The sequence below is a fragment of the Theropithecus gelada genome, chromosome 11 (assembly GCF_003255815.1).
Source record: "Theropithecus gelada isolate Dixy chromosome 11, Tgel_1.0, whole genome shotgun sequence".
Classification (NCBI taxonomy): Eukaryota; Metazoa; Chordata; class Mammalia; order Primates; family Cercopithecidae; genus Theropithecus; species Theropithecus gelada.
The window spans coordinates 15,673,575-15,688,587 of NC_037679.1; the positions used below are offsets into that span (position 1 = coordinate 15,673,575).

The 15,013-nt window shown below is 48.6% G+C and overlaps 1 protein-coding gene across 2 annotated transcripts in view; it reads right to left on the minus strand.

The window, feature by feature from the left end:
- Window positions 1-251: 251 nt before the first annotated feature.
- BAZ2A (bromodomain adjacent to zinc finger domain 2A) overlaps window positions 252-15,013 on the minus strand; it is a 39,623-nt gene continuing 24,861 nt past the window's right edge. For both annotated transcript variants that reach the window (XM_025401305.1, XM_025401304.1), the window contains 24 exons: window positions 13,804-14,277; window positions 13,604-13,664; window positions 12,461-12,569; window positions 12,164-12,265; window positions 11,786-11,996; window positions 8,885-8,985; window positions 8,499-8,564; window positions 8,082-8,315; window positions 7,319-7,573; window positions 6,831-7,045; window positions 6,461-6,535; window positions 5,758-5,938; window positions 5,597-5,656; window positions 4,638-4,782; window positions 3,461-4,119; window positions 3,103-3,325; window positions 2,855-3,010; window positions 2,593-2,744; window positions 2,095-2,384; window positions 1,857-1,989; window positions 1,596-1,742; window positions 1,023-1,252; window positions 762-905; window positions 252-676 (listed from right to left, as the gene is read on the minus strand). In XM_025401305.1, coding sequence (XP_025257090.1) covers window positions 511-676; window positions 762-905; window positions 1,023-1,252; window positions 1,596-1,742; window positions 1,857-1,989; window positions 2,095-2,384; window positions 2,593-2,744; window positions 2,855-3,010; window positions 3,103-3,325; window positions 3,461-4,119; window positions 4,638-4,782; window positions 5,597-5,656; window positions 5,758-5,938; window positions 6,461-6,535; window positions 6,831-7,045; window positions 7,319-7,573; window positions 8,082-8,315; window positions 8,499-8,564; window positions 8,885-8,985; window positions 11,786-11,996; window positions 12,164-12,265; window positions 12,461-12,569; window positions 13,604-13,664; window positions 13,804-14,277 — 4,589 coding nt within the window. In that variant the 3' untranslated portion in view covers window positions 252-510. The remainder of the gene's footprint in view (window positions 677-761; window positions 906-1,022; window positions 1,253-1,595; window positions 1,743-1,856; window positions 1,990-2,094; window positions 2,385-2,592; window positions 2,745-2,854; window positions 3,011-3,102; window positions 3,326-3,460; window positions 4,120-4,637; window positions 4,783-5,596; window positions 5,657-5,757; window positions 5,939-6,460; window positions 6,536-6,830; window positions 7,046-7,318; window positions 7,574-8,081; window positions 8,316-8,498; window positions 8,565-8,884; window positions 8,986-11,785; window positions 11,997-12,163; window positions 12,266-12,460; window positions 12,570-13,603; window positions 13,665-13,803; window positions 14,278-15,013) is intronic.

Below are 15,013 nucleotides of genomic sequence, written 5' to 3' on the forward strand. Positions count from 1 at the left end.
GCAGCATGTCCAGGGCCCGGTGTCCGGCGCGACACACTTGGGAGTTAAGTCCACTTTACTGGCCGTCACTGCGGGTCCGCACACAGTACAGAGTGTTTCTTGGTTTCACACATTCACTAGAACTATTGCTATTGTTAAATAACCCCAGAATGCTGGGGCACGTACAGGGGAGGAGAGGAAGCAGGGAGGAGGAAGTAGGGACTTCTTTCCCCGTCCCCATTTTTAATTAGCAAATAAAACAGAAAAGAAAAATTTTTTTCTTTCTTTTTTTGGCTTTTAGTCCAGAAGGACCTCATCTCTGCACCTCTTATTTGAGGAGCAAGAGGAGGAAAGGGAGAAAGGGATATAGGAATAAGAGGATGTGGGGTGCTGCCAAGGGCAAGGTCAAAAATCAGGGTTGTATCTGACTTGAGTCTGGACCCAGGGCAGCATCAGCAGGTGAAAATGGCAGGTTTTTTGTTTGGAAGGTGGCGGGGAGATGCCACAAGGTGACTCCCCACCTCCCTTGCCTCACAGATTGGCCTGTTTTCCCTGATAAAACTCCTCCCAGCGGCTCTCGAAGAAGCGGCGCATGATGTGCCCAGCCTTGCCTACTTCAGAGTCATCCTCGTTGAAGGTCTGGCAGTTGTCAAATACCAAGAGGGCATCAGCCGCAAACTCCTCTGAGCTGGTGTACCTGGACAGGGCAGGGGCAAAGCTGTGAGCTGGGTAGGAGTTGCAGCAGTAGCAAATACCAGGCGGATGCACCCACATCTACTTACCCTCCCCTGAGCAGCCGCTCCCGCATGGTGGAAAAATCCATAGGATTTTTGATGATGCGCCGGTACCCACTCACCAAACGTGGGTTCACAGGCTCTAGGAAAGGCCAGGCTGCATCATGGGACTCCATCTCCATCAGGATAATCCTATCATTACAGGGACAGTGATGGCTCCATCTCAGAAAGCAAATATACTGACCCCTCCCAGCCCTTTCCTCTGGCAGAGGTAGGGCCAACTGTCCCCCGAGGATTCACTCAACTCACTCGCAAAATGTGAGATCACTGTGGTGGTTCCGCATTGAGAGTCGCCGCCGCTTGCAGGGGGACTGCCCCTCTTCTGAGTACCGAGGCCCTGCTGCTGGGCTTTCTCGACCCCTCAACAGTACCCGGCGTCGGCGGCCATCACCCTCTGAGAAGTTCAGCGAATAAGCACTTTTCCGCTTCTGGCCTCGCTTTGGGAAACCAGGCTTCTGAGTGAATTCTCCCTCTACCTGCTTAGTATAGGAAACAAGTGAGATTAGCAACAGCTGGAGATGCACTGCTTGCCCTACTACAAGCTCTGCCTAAATGTGATTTAAGGCTTCAAAATACTATCATGCATAAGCCGGCACTGGTTTATTCACATAACCCAATGAAGTAGGTAAAAGGGAAGATACAGTTATTATCATTTTATAGAGAAAGCAATTAAAGCTATAGAATTTAAGTGACTTGTCCAAAAAAGGACTTAGAACCCAGGTCCCCTAATACCCAGTCTGGGACTCTTTCCAAGGAGACGAGAGATTGAGCATAATCTCTGATTTCTGTTTGAGTGTGGGAAAGAAAGAGCAGAAGCCTCACCTGAGCCAAACAGACAGTACAAAACCAATCTCCTTCTGGGACAGCCTCCATCTTGGGACGATGGCAGTAAATGTGGCAGCCACGGTCACACCCATCACAAAGCAGAAGAAACTCATCATTGTCACCCTTCCGGCAGACTAGACACGTCTGGACCAAGGTTGTGAGGAGGCAGAATGAGCTCTCAAGCCTCTACCTGCCAGTGACCCCACCCGCCCCTGCTGGCTGGCCCCTCAGCCTTTCCAGGCTCTCTCAGCCTCTTACCACTTTGTTGACAGACTTCTCCCAGGCAATGGACCTCTCCAGCTGGCCCAGGCACAAGCACACCTGGGCTGCGCTCCGGCACCGCTCGAGGGTCTGGCGCCAGACACGAATGCGAGGGGTGATCTCGTATGATCTGGAGGGAGAAAGTGGTGATCTTTGGATGAGGAGCAGGATCCACTAAAGAGGGAACTTATCCCTTTCTCTCCAAGACCAAGAATGGAGGGTGGGAGTCACTCACATCTCTGTAGTGGTGCCCTCAGGGGCACCATTAGGTGTGCTAAGCAGGGCCTTCTCCAGCACAACCTCATGAGTTGGCCAGAGGGGCTCCCGCAGGTACCGCCGTTCTACATTCTGTTCCAGGGCAGCCAGCCGCATCACAGCCAGGTCCAAAGGGTTGGTAGTTTTACGCTGAGGTGCCAGTCCTTCCCTGCCTCGACCTCGCCAGGTGATATCCTCCTGGGAGCTGGAGAGGTGCTCACAGTAGGCCAAGTCTTCACGGGTAGAGTCCGGGCTAGGACATGTCCAGCCCTTGAGTTAAGAGAGAGGAATAAAACTCACTGTAAAAGGAGGAAAATTTGGCATAGGAAAAAACCAAAACAAACAACAACAAAAAAAAACATGACCCACTTAAGGTAGGTCACCTGTGAAGTAGGGACCCAGGGTTTTTTCTAACAGGGCATAAGGGACTAATGCTTTTCCCTAAACAACTTCCTACACAGTGCCAATCCCACCATACCCGAATCTGCAGATCAGACATGATAACCCGCTGCTCCAGATCCTCGACCCATTGAAGCACTGCTAGGTCTGTCTCATACGTCTTCTCTTTGGGGGACCAGCTCATCATGCCTTCTTGAAAGACAGGTAGTTGCCTGGGCTCAAAGATGGGGTCTGAGAAGAGAGGTGGCAGAGGGAGAGGCCCATGAGGCTGTTGTCCACAGCAGCAGCTCAGTGCTTACCCTGGGCTCTTCAGCTCAAGCTGGGTGTAGGAGTGTATTTACCAGCTGAGGGCCGTAGGCAGACTTCCTGCAAGAAGTCCCTGTGCTTGTTAAGGTGTTTGTGAAGTGCCTTCTCCCGGATACCTCGGGGATGTAGGGCCTTGAGCATGGCATCCAACGTTTCAGGATCTCGTATCCACCACCAGCCTGAGCACATCTCTGTGAGCGGATGAAATATATGTGGGGTGCCAGCTGTGAAGCACTGCCCACACTGGATACCCCCACTCCACTCTCACTCCAAGATCACTCACCAGGTGGGACAGGCTGGGCTGTCAGCTGGGTTAGGTAACGCTGTTCCATTTGTTTGAAGAACTTACTGGGAGGTCTCCCTCTCCGTTTGGGCTGTCCCAGCCCTGTGGGACTCTGTGGCATTTCTCCAGGGTCTCCTGCTCGCCTCTTAGGGGCCAACCCAGCCAAGGGCGTGGAAGAGAACTGCACTGGAGAACAAGGGTTGGCAGCACTGGGTCTATTCATCTGTGAATAAAATGAGACATAAGGATGTTTTCATGTTTATAGGTTGCCTCAACTTCAGGCAGCAGCTCCATACCCAGGCAATGGTGCCTGTGGCAAGATGAAATCAAGTGCATACTACTAATTCTGGCTACTTACTGGCTTGGAGGAGGCAAGCTGCTGAGGGGAGGGAGTGGGTTGGTCCTCAGAAACTGCAGGGGGTGGTGTAGGGGCAGCATTGCAGGGCATCTGGGCTGAGATGTTAAACCAGAGTGCTTGAGGATCAGGGCTGGATTCTGCCTCATCAGGCTCTGGCTCCTCCGGGGGCTGTGATGGAGCTGGGTCTAGTTTTCCAGGACTGCTATCAGGCGTGAGGACTGAGCTGCTCAACAGGGAGCTATGGCTCTGAGTCTGGCTCAGCCAAGACAGGAAGGCTGACTGGCTGAGGTCATGCTGGCTCTGACCCAGTGACAAAGGGGAGCCTTCTTGCTCCAGGAACCCCTTATGGGACTGAGGATGGGACTGAAACTGAAGCTGAAGCTGAGGTTGGGGCTGGGCAGGAGCATGAAGCTGAGCCTCAGGCTGAAGCTGGGCCTGGGGCTGTTCTGAATCCTGACCCCTGACAGGGGACTTAAGGTGCCTAGGTTGCATAGACCCAGGCTTAGTTTTTCGAGGTCGGCCTCGGGCCCGGGCAGGAGAACTGGCAGTGGTGTTGGAGCCAGCTAACTCCATCTTCATAGAGAAGAGGGCAGGGTTGAGTGACGTATGGGCTGCCACTTTTAAGGAGTCAGTTTCCTTCTTTATCACATCCTTGGGAACTGTAAAGAGAAGTAAAGAGCTTAAGACATATGCTGACATACAAGGGAAAAGTAAAAGGGTATATAAACTTAGGACCTATGCTTTCTTTTTCTCTTGGACTTAGCCCCCCTTTTTCGAGATTCCACTGGGAAGAGCTTACATACCAATGAACACAGTATCTGGGGAAGAAACACTATTCTCCCAAGTAATCAGCAGCAGCAGCACAATCATAAGCTAACATTTATTGCAAACCAACTATAGGTTAAGTATTATTCTAAGAGACTTAACTCATTTTAATCCTCTCAGTAGCCTCATGAAGTACAAATACTATTATTATCTCAACTTCACAAATGAAACAGAAATATACAACTGGAAATGGCAGAGCAGGTGGGTAGGCAGCTTTACTCTAAAATCTGTGCTCTTAACCATTACACCATATTATCAGAAAATGAAAGAAGCCCAAGACTACTAAGGAAAAGGAATTATTTAATTCTTGTTTGATAGGACTCAGAATCCACACTCCCACAGACACACCTACCTAAGTTCCCCTCTGTTCCTTCTACAAAGATACCAGCCAAATATGGCAATACCCAGTAGCGACGTCTGTAGCGGTCTTGACCCAGGGAGACCGCCCGAAGCATCTGGGATGAGTGAAGCAGCTTTTTGCGAAAGAAAAGCTGACGCTGGGTAGACAATGAAAATGAAGATGAATAAACGCATTTCTAGAGTGACAGTGGTGAATTCATCCAGTATGTCGGAGAAAGGCAATGGCTCTCAGCCCCTCTATAAAAGTGATGCCATCTGGGCCTAACTCAGAAGGTGATTAAGGTCAAGAGCGGTGGCTCACACCTGTGATCCCAGCACTTTGGGAGGCCAAGGCAGGTGGATTGCTAGAGCCCAGGAGTTCCATGTTACCAGCCTGGGTAACATGTGGAAACTCTGTCTCTATAAAAACACAAAAATTAGCCAGGCATGGTGGCTCCCGCCTATAGTCCCAGCTACTTGGGAGGATCACCTAAGCCCAGGAGGTTGAGGCTGCAGTGAGCCATGATCGTACCACTGCACTCCAGCCTGGGTAATAGAAACCCCATCTCAAAAGAATAAAAATTAAAATTAAATTTAAAAAATACGGTGATCGGCCGGGCGCGGTGGCTCAAGCCTGTAATCCCAGCACTTTGGGAGGCCGAGACGGGCGGATCATGAGGTCAGGAGATCAAGACCATCCTGACTAACACAGTGAAACCCCGTCTCTACTAAAAAATACAAAAATCTAGCAGGGCGAGGTGACGGGCGCCTGTAGTCCCAGCTACTCGGGAGGCTGAGGCAGGAGAACGGTAAACCCGGGAGGCGGAGCTTGCAGTGAGCTGAGATCCGGCCACTGCACTCCAGCCTGGGCGACAGAGTGAGACTCCGTCTCAAATTAAAAAAAAAAAAATACGGTGATCAATTCTTGCCCAGCCCATATCTCCAACTCTTGGGAGGTTAGAAGCACAATACCTTACTGAGTTTTTCTATCTGGCGCTCTAGCTCTGGGATGCTAGATGCTGTGGCATCAACCTGGGGAGAAACATGTGAGCATTAAGAAAAAGGAGGTTATCAGATTCAAGAAAGAGGAATCTATTTTCTAACTCCCACTTTCCTTGATCTTGGGCCAGTACCTCTCCATCTCTTCGACCCCTGCGGCCATGGACAGCTGCTGTAGACTCCTCTTCTTCCTCTTCTTCCATGCCACTGGTCTCCTCCATGATCCGAGAACTGCGCCTCCGTCCCAGGCATTCCTCTGGCCCTTCCATCTCTACCTCAGACCGCCCAGTTCGCTTGGCCAGAACAGTTTTCAGTCTTGAAACAGATGGAGAAAGATGAAGGGATGGCCGAGCGCAGTGGCTCACACCTATAATTCCAGCACTTTGGGAGGCCAAGGCAGGCGGATCACCTGAGGTCAGGAGTTCGAGACCAGCCTGGCCAACATGGTGAAACCCTGTCTCTACTAAAAATACAAAAATCAGCCAGGTGTGGTGGTGGGCACCTGTAATCCCAGCTACTTGGGAGGCTGAGGCAGGAGAATCGCTTGAACATGGGAGGCAGAGGTTGCAGTGAGCCGAGACTGTACTATTGCATTCCAGCCTGGGCAACAGAGCAAGACTCCATCTCAAAAAAAAAAAAAAAAAATTAAGGGAAACTGGTGAGGAACATGATAGTGCCACAGAAGAAATACCTGGACTCCAAACCATCCTGGGCCCTGGTAAGGTCCCAAATCCAGGGAAGGGGCTAAAGCATCACATTTCACGCCAAAACCCTGGCTATGCTTCACCCACCCCACTTCTCTCCTCTCTGGGGCTCTACCCTCTGTCTGGTCCCTACCTCCGGAGCCGACCTTCAACAATCCACTTGTTTTTCCTGTAGCTGGACATACTCTCCAGAGTCTTGTCAATCTCACTGCAGGGGAATAGGGAATAGGATGAAGTGGCAGCACAAAAAAAGGGAAAGGAGGCTCAAGGGTAAAGGGGCTGCAGCTGAAAAAGGAGTTCCAGCCTAGAAACTAGATCAGATGAATGGCAGAGGAAGGCTTAGGCTCTCCCAGGGAGGGCACTGCAATTCAGTCCCAAGTCACTCCATATCTTCAGAACATGGCAGTGAACACACATTTCTGAGGACTTCTGGAAAGCTAGAAGTCCTCCATCCCATTCTGATGCAAGGCATACAATGACCATCCCCACTCCCAGCCTCTCACTTGATGATGAGGGTGGAGCCATTGAGCTCATGCACAAGGAAGGCCAGGACAGCAGCCTTCTGCTGGGGTGATTGGGCCTGAAAAGGCTGGGTGCGCAGGCGGTCACAGAGGGCTGGCTCTACTCCGTATGCCATAAGGAAGCAGCGCAGGATCTCCGACACATTGTCTCTTGTCAGTGGGATCTCAGACACCTTCTCCCCCAAGATCTTTAGGGACTGTGTGGAGGAGAGCATAATGGGAGTGAGTAGGGAAAGATGAACAACCAAGTTGGGTGAATGTGCAACAGGAAAATACACCAGAAGAGAACTATGGGGGTTAAGATAGAATACAAAAGACCACAAAAGAAAAGGAGTAAAATAAAGAAAAATAAAATAAGGAGAGAGGAATCAGGAAGAAAAAGAAATGGAAAAATATAAGGAAAAGAGAAACACTAAGTAGTTATATCTCCTTTACTTGTCCTGGTTACTTTGGGAGGGACTTGCACTCACCTGACAGTAGGAGGGCAAGCCAGGATCATGGAGTGCAGCCTTCAGCAGCCTCACCAGCAGGTCTTGCACCTCACCCAAGCTGTCGCCTTGACACAGGAGTCCCTCCTGCAGGACCCCCAGGCTAGGCACATCTTTGGCAGGATCAAAGCCCAGCACCTTGCCAAAGCTATGCAGGAACTCCACAATGGTCAAGCAGTCTGAGAAGGCCCCACTGGGCAATGTCAGACCAGGGACTCGTGAGAAGTCAGGCAGGGGCTAGAGAGATAAAAGTGTTCTGTTAAAATAAAACAGTTAACACTGTTTTATTTTTTAAAATAAAACAGTTAACACTGGGGTTCTTCCTTTAATCTTTATGTAATTTTTTTTTTTTGAGATAGGGTCTCACTCTTGTCACCCAAGCCAGAGTGCAGTGGCATGATCTCTGCTCACTGCAGCCTTGACCTCCTAAACCCAAGCAATTCTCCCACCTCAGTCTCCCAAATAGCTGGGACTACAGGTACATGCCACCACACCCAGCTAATTTTCATATTTTTTGTAGAGATGATGTCTCGCCATGTTGCCCAGGCTGGTCTTGAACTACGGGGCTCGAGCAATCTGCCCGCCTCAGCCCTCCCAAAGTGCTGGGATTACAGGTGTGAGCCATGGCACCCGGCCTTCCTTTAATCTTTAATGGAAATATTTCTCCCATTGCAGAAGTCCCTGTTTTTTTTTTAAAGGAAAGTCTTCCCAACTGACCCAGGAACTGTTACTCTCTCCTCACTACCTGGTGGTCAGTCAGACACATATCCTCTGTTGGTTTCTTCATTTCCTCCAAGATCATCTGTTGCCTCTGCCGTTCCTCCAAGCGCCTCTGTGTGGCCAGGGTCTTATCTGCTTTACAGGCTGGCTTGGCTTTGGCCACCTCCTCCTTTTCCTTCATTTTTACCTTCTCCTTCTTTTCCCTCTTGACTTTTTCCTTCAGTTTTTCCTGCTTTGTCTTTCCCTTTTCTTTCTCAGCCTACCCAAGGAAAAGAGGAACCAGGAGTGCCATAAAGATACCAGTTACTATCCTTCCCTGTTCCCAGTCCTCCCAACCTCACGGCCCAGAAATCTCACTATAAAACAAGACTGATGTATGTGTCTTGCAAAATCAGTTTAGTGGCTTCAAAATTATACTTGGCAAGTTTGTACATGTACCTACCTTGGATTTCTTCTTAGCTTCCTTCTGCTTTAAGCTCTTGGTCTCTTGTTTCCGCTTATTTCTGGCCTGTAAACCATAAGGGAAGTCATTTCTCCTCAAACTCTGAAAGCATCTCTGCTTGGGCTAGGATTCAAAAACAGACAAGGGTGCTGGGGAGGAGAGGTGAGAGATGGAATGAGGGGTTGGCAATGGATTAATTCTCTCACCCTAGAGATGCCCACGTTATTTTTGAACAAGCCCAATTCTCTAAATCAAGCGCAAGAAATTTCAGGGTAATGAAGATATACTGCTACACAGGGAGTGGTGGATGTGGGAGATGAAAATAAAACATGAAGTAGACTGTAGGAAAAATTAACCTACTGTGTCATCTCTCTGATGTCCCTCACCTGCCCTTGGATAGTAGTCTGACACTCTCCCCGTTGTACCTTCTGCCTCATCTTCTTCTTGCTTTTACCAATCTTTGCTTTATCTTCCTCATTCGATGTTTCTTGAGAGCAGAAAGAAAAATGAAACAAGTGAGGCAGGAAGGCAGTTCTCTAGCATCCAGGGCAACACATGCCTGTCTCAAAGCTGGCCTCCCAAGCAGTTCCCTGAATAATCTAGTTTTTTTGTTGTTTTTTTTTTTAAGTATACATAATAAAACATTGGGGGGAAAAATGTAGGAGAGGCACCTGCTATGGGTGTGGCACAAAGAACTCAAATGACATCTGCCCAGAAGCACCAGCCCCTGGCTCCAATCAGACTGCTTTACAAGGTGTCCTGCTGATAGAAAAGAGGCCACAATGGCAGAGTAGCCTTGTAGCCAATCTCTATCCCAGGATACCTGACAAGAGCAGCAACCCACAAACTGATTTTAGAGCAGAGAGCAGAGAAAGGATATAGCAAGCCAAACTGTCAGGGAAAGAGGGTAGTAGTTAGAAGCACTGATTAAGCAAGGATGTGCCGAAAAAAAGCCCACACAGCGGACACCTCAAAAGAATCAGATCAACATTGACATAGCTATTGATCATGCTCAGCTCCATGTCTTGCTTCACTAAAAGTTCTGAATTTCTTCCTTCCGGAAGACTTGTGGAAGTATAATTCTGCAAGCAATAGAGTATTTCATAATTGATGTTTCTGACATGACTCTCTCTCTCTATATATATATGTATGTGTATATATGTGTGTGTGTGTGTGTATGTATGTATATACAGACACGGAGTCTTGCTCTGTCGCCCAGGCTGGAGTGCAATGGCACAATCTCGGTTCACTGCAACCTCCGCCTCCCAGGTTCAAGCCATTCTCCTGCCTCAGCCTCCTGAGTAGCTGGGACTACAGGTGTGTGGCCACCACGCCCTGCTAATTTTTTGTATTTTTAGTACAGGAGGGGTTTCACCGTTTTAGCCAGGACGGTCTTGATCGCCTGACCTCATGATCCGCTGGTCTCAGCCTCCCAAAGAGTTGGGATTACAGCAGTGAGCCACCGTGCCCGGCCCTGACATAACAATATTTATTAATTTGTTTCTGGTATAGAAACGCCACCATATGTCTACATGACAACCCTTTAAGACAATTACGGGCAGATGAACTACCTAAGGCTTTGAATAAAATATGAGACTTGACCGGGTGCAGTGGCTCACGCCTCTAATCCCAGCACTTTGGGAGGCTGAGGCAGGTGGATCACCTGAGGTCAGGAGTTCGAGACCAGCCTGACCAACATGGAGAAACCCCATCTCTACTAAAAATACAAAATTAGCCAGGTGTGTTGGCACACGCCTATAATCCCAGCTACTCTGGAGGCTGAGGCAGCAGATTCGCTTAAACCTGGGAGGTTTTAACTAGGGAATCGCTTAACCCTGGGAGGTTGCAGTAAGCCAAGATCACACCATTGCACTCCAGCCTGGGCAACAAGAGCAAAAATCCATCTCAAAAAAAAAAAAAAGAAAAGAAAAGAAAAAAAGGTCAGGTGTCGTGGATTACGCCTGCAATCCCAACATTTTGAGAGGCCAAGGCAGGTGGATCACAAGGTCAGGAAACCGAGACCATCCTGGCTAACATGGTGAAACCCTGTCTCTACTAAAAATACAAAAAATTAGCCAGGCGTGGTGGCGGGCGCCTGTAGTCCCAGCTACTCGGGAGGCTGAGGCAGGAGAATGGCGTGAACTCAGGAGGCGGGGCTTGCAGTGAGCCGAGATCGCGCCACTGCACTCCAGCCTGGGTGACAGAGTGAGACTCCGTCTCAAAATGAAAAAAAAAAAAAGAGACTTGTTCTAGGTCATTTGGTTGAAACATGACAGAGCTACATGTCTGAGTGAGAATCAAAAGACTAAGTTTTTTCACATTCTTCACACTACACCAGGGTAAACGCACTATTTACTGAAAAATTTAGGTATTTCTCACCCATCCATCCACTAAAACAGTGCTTCTTCTTCTTCTTCTTCTTATTATTATTATTCTTTTGAGATGGAGTTTCACTCTTGTTGCCCAGGCTGGAGTGCAATGGTGCGATCTCAGCTCACCGCAACCTCTGCCTCCCGGGTTCAAGTTATTCTCCTGCCTCAGCCTCCGGAGTAGCTGGGACTACAGGCATGCACCACCACGCCAGCTAATTTTTTTTTTTTTTTTTTTTTTAGTAGAGATGGGGTTTCTCCATGTTTGCTGGGATAGTCTCAATCTCTTGACCTCATGATCTGCCTGCCTTGGCCTCCCAAAGAGGTGGGATTACAGGCGTGAAACACTGTGCCCGGCCTATTATTTTTTTTTAGAAACAGGGTCTTGCTGTATTGCCCAGGTTGGAGTGCAATAACACAACTGCAGTTTACTGCAGCCTCCAAACTCCTGGGCTCAAGAGATCCTCTCCTGCCTGCCTCAGCCTCCTGGGTAACTGGGATTATTAGGCACACACCACCATGCCTGGCTCCCAATTATCTTTTAAATTCAGATGTGAATTCTGAACTTCCATGATCGTAAAAATGAGTAAGGTAGGAGGGTACAACTGAACCAGTATAAGATAAGGAGCTAAAAGATGGAAAAAAAGGGCAAGAAAGTCCTCTCCTCTGGGCTAAACACATCTGGGGACAGCCCAAGGTTTCACTGGTAGCAGCAACTCAAGAAAGAGTATGGCTGGAAAAGAAGCATTCCCAAGCGCTGGGACTATGATGCTGGATTCCAAAGAGAAGCTGATTCAGATTCGTTCTTCCCAGATAATGTTAGTCACGCTCCTGGGAAATCCAGGTATTAGCAATTCATCAACATTTTAGATACCTCACGGAGGAAGCCGAATTCCAAAGTAAGAAACACCACTGTACCTTGGGCCTCCAGTTTCTTTAGGAGGCGGTTGTCTGTCTTGTCCAACAGCTCAGTGATTTTGACCTTAGGTGGCCGACCTCGGCCCCGTTTCACCTTGGGGACTTCCTTAGTCTTAGTCTTCTCAGTGTTTCGAGGTCGACCCCGTTTGCCAGTAATTGCCTGAATCCTTGATGGGATCTCCTCTGCTGAGAGCTGCACCCATTGCAAGCCCTAAGGTAGCAAGGGAGACTGTTACAGTAGGAAGGAATCGGTGCAGGCCACTAGACCCTCGGAACCATTCAATGCCCCAGAACCTTCAAACCCCACAAGAGGAAGCTGCAGCTTGTCCACCAACTCATCCTCAGGGACAAAAGCATATTTAACCCTTAGGTCTGCACCTCTGGCGTGTCTCTTTCTTCAAAGAAATCTCCAACAGGCATACGGGGACTGAAGCTGAAGTGCTCACGGCGGACACTGTGTACCACATTGCGGCTCAGGTACTAAGAGGAGGAAGTAAAGTAACATTAATAAAGCTGGAATCCTACCATGCATTTGGTCAGCAAAGGCACAAGCAGAACAGACCCAGAGCAGACAATGGCAGCCTGTTGCCACTGAGCCCAAGAACGGAGTCTTAGGCAGTGGAAAGGAGTCCACTGAGCCCAAGAAAGGAGTCCTTTAAAAAAAAGCTACATTACCTTGATCACTTCTGGAAATTGCTTCATCCTCTTCCCACAGGGGCCATAATACCAGGTCTCCCCCTGCCATCGGTGGCTGCCCTTCTTGATGCGCACCTCTCTCCGCCACCTGCCAGAGAAGCACATGGGCCCTGCCGCCAGGTCACACCCCTACCCACTCCCATGCCACCTAAGAGCCAAGCCCTTTGAGCAGATGGCCCTCCCCACATTTGTATCTCTAGAACTGCATGCAGATGCAAAAGCACCAACAGAGATAAGCTTGGATAGAAGGCTGACTTAAGCTCCAGCAAATACACCAAGGTCCTTAGGAGAAAAGCAATACACCAAACTGCACAAGCTCAGAAATCTCCACCCCCCTTTACAAAATCAGTGAGATAAGCAGTCAGAAACCCCTCCCTGAGCCATTCAGGGCAGTTACTGGATTTCCAGTAAAGAGGATAAAGACCTAAGGGGAATAAAAGCAGAAGACAAAGGACAGGGAGGCAAGCAGAAAAGTAAATTTGCTGCTGACTCCATGAAAAGACTCAATATGCCAGGGTTTAGTTAGGAACTCTGTGTTCTGAGCAATATTATTCTAAGACTAACTCTAATCTTTCTCTCAAAATTTTAAGCAGTACTCAGACTTGGTGACCACAAGTAGCCTTGAAGGGGAGGGGTGGGGAAGATCCAGGAAGGCAGTTATTTCCACAAGGCCCTGGTGTCAGCTAGTTTGTTCATTTTGGTCATGTACTGTTCCTGCCCTCACCTCTCCTAAGAGCATTAAAACAACAAAACCACCTCAATTCATTAGTACTAAGTCGCTCCTCATTCATTACTATCCCTTCTCTACAGAAATAGGACAAGCCAGCTAGTTTGGATGTAAGCCCTAGGGTTTGAAAAAGGTAATAGCTGGAGCTCCTTGGGCAAAATTGAGTCACTACAAGATGAAGAAAGAATAGGTGATGGAAGATAGACCTTGAGAGAAGACGGAAAACCTAGGAATCTCATGCCAAGAAACATTATCACTGCAGATAACTGTCCTGTAATCTACTCTTGTATGGCTCATTCCTCCCCCATCTCAGAGGAAAAGAGGCATTCCCTTCTTTCTAGAGTTGTGCATTAAACTTGTCAAGGTCAATAAATGTAGCAAACTAGAGCATTTACCCATGTTGGAGGGGAAGACGAACTTCTTCTGGGGTAGCAATACGTCTCCTCATGACATCACCTTGGGAGGAAGGGATACCCAAGTTAAGAGTTCAAGCAAAATATTTAAACAATAGACCAGCAGGGAAAGGCTAACTGCAACATGGGACAGAAAAGTTTCTTGGAACCAGACAGGGATAGAATAGAATCTGGATACTCACCACTACTAGAAGTAGTGAGTTCCTCTCCAGTGATCTCTTCCAGGTCAGCAGTGGTTTCTAGGAAGCTGCTGGCATCCTTATTTGCTGGGGAGGCTGTTGGAAAGGCAGCTGTTGGGGAAGTTACAGGAGAGGCTTTTGGGGATGTCACTGAAGCCGTCAAGGGGACTTCTGAGGAAACTGCTGGGAGGACTGCTGAGGAAGCTGGAGAGACCACTGAGAAGACTGCTGGAGAGACAACTGTAGAAGCTGCGGGACAAACTTCTGGAGAGATTTCTGGGGAGGCTGCTGGAGAAACCACTAGGGAGACTGCTGGGGAGGTTGTTGGCGAGACTGCTGGTGAGGTTGCTGGATGTAGCTGAATAGTGGATGACTGATCAGGGGCTGGCTGGGTCAGGGATGGTGGGAAGTCTGAAGACTGAGTTTCCATTTCCTCCTGTTCAGTGTCACTACCATTATTCAGGTCAAAGCTGTTATCTAGAATCCAAAGGGACAGGATAGGCTTTAAAAAAAAAAGGCATCACATAAAACAAGAGAATCTACTCAGTCAAACCTGGACCAAGCTAAACAGGGTTACTTCAAGGGGTCTTCCCTAGGGTTGGAAAAAGTAGCAGCTTTTTCTCCCAACCAATCACGAAGATTAAAGGGTAAAGATGCTACAGATGTCACTGTGTGAAGAAATACCTTTTACCTGGTGCCAGTAAAGGCTCTGGCCTCCTTCTCTCTACAAATTCCAAGTCTCACAAGCTCTTCAAAGCAGAGGGCACAGGTCAGAGTATAGCAGTCTGTGCCTCTTTTAGTCCCACCATACACTATCCCATAGCCCCTCAGCTCCCAGCAAGTGCTTTCCCACTTTTTTTTTTTTTTTTTTTTTTTTTGAGATGGAGTCTCGCTCTGTTGCCTAGGCTGGAGTGCAATGACACAATCTCAGTTCACTACAACCTCCACCTCCCAGGGCCAAACGATTCTCCTGCTTCAGCCTCCCAAGTAGCTGGGATTACAGGCGGCGTGCCACCACACCTGGCTAATTTTGTATTTTTAGTACAGGCGAGGTTTCACCATGTTGGCCAGGTGGTCTCGAACTCCTGATCTCAGGTGATCCGCCCGCCTCGGCCTCCCAAAGTGCTGGGATTAGAAGTGTGAGCCACTGCGCCAGGTCAGATTTCCCACTCTTTTTTTTTTTTTTTTTTTTTTTTTTTTTTTGGATGGAAGA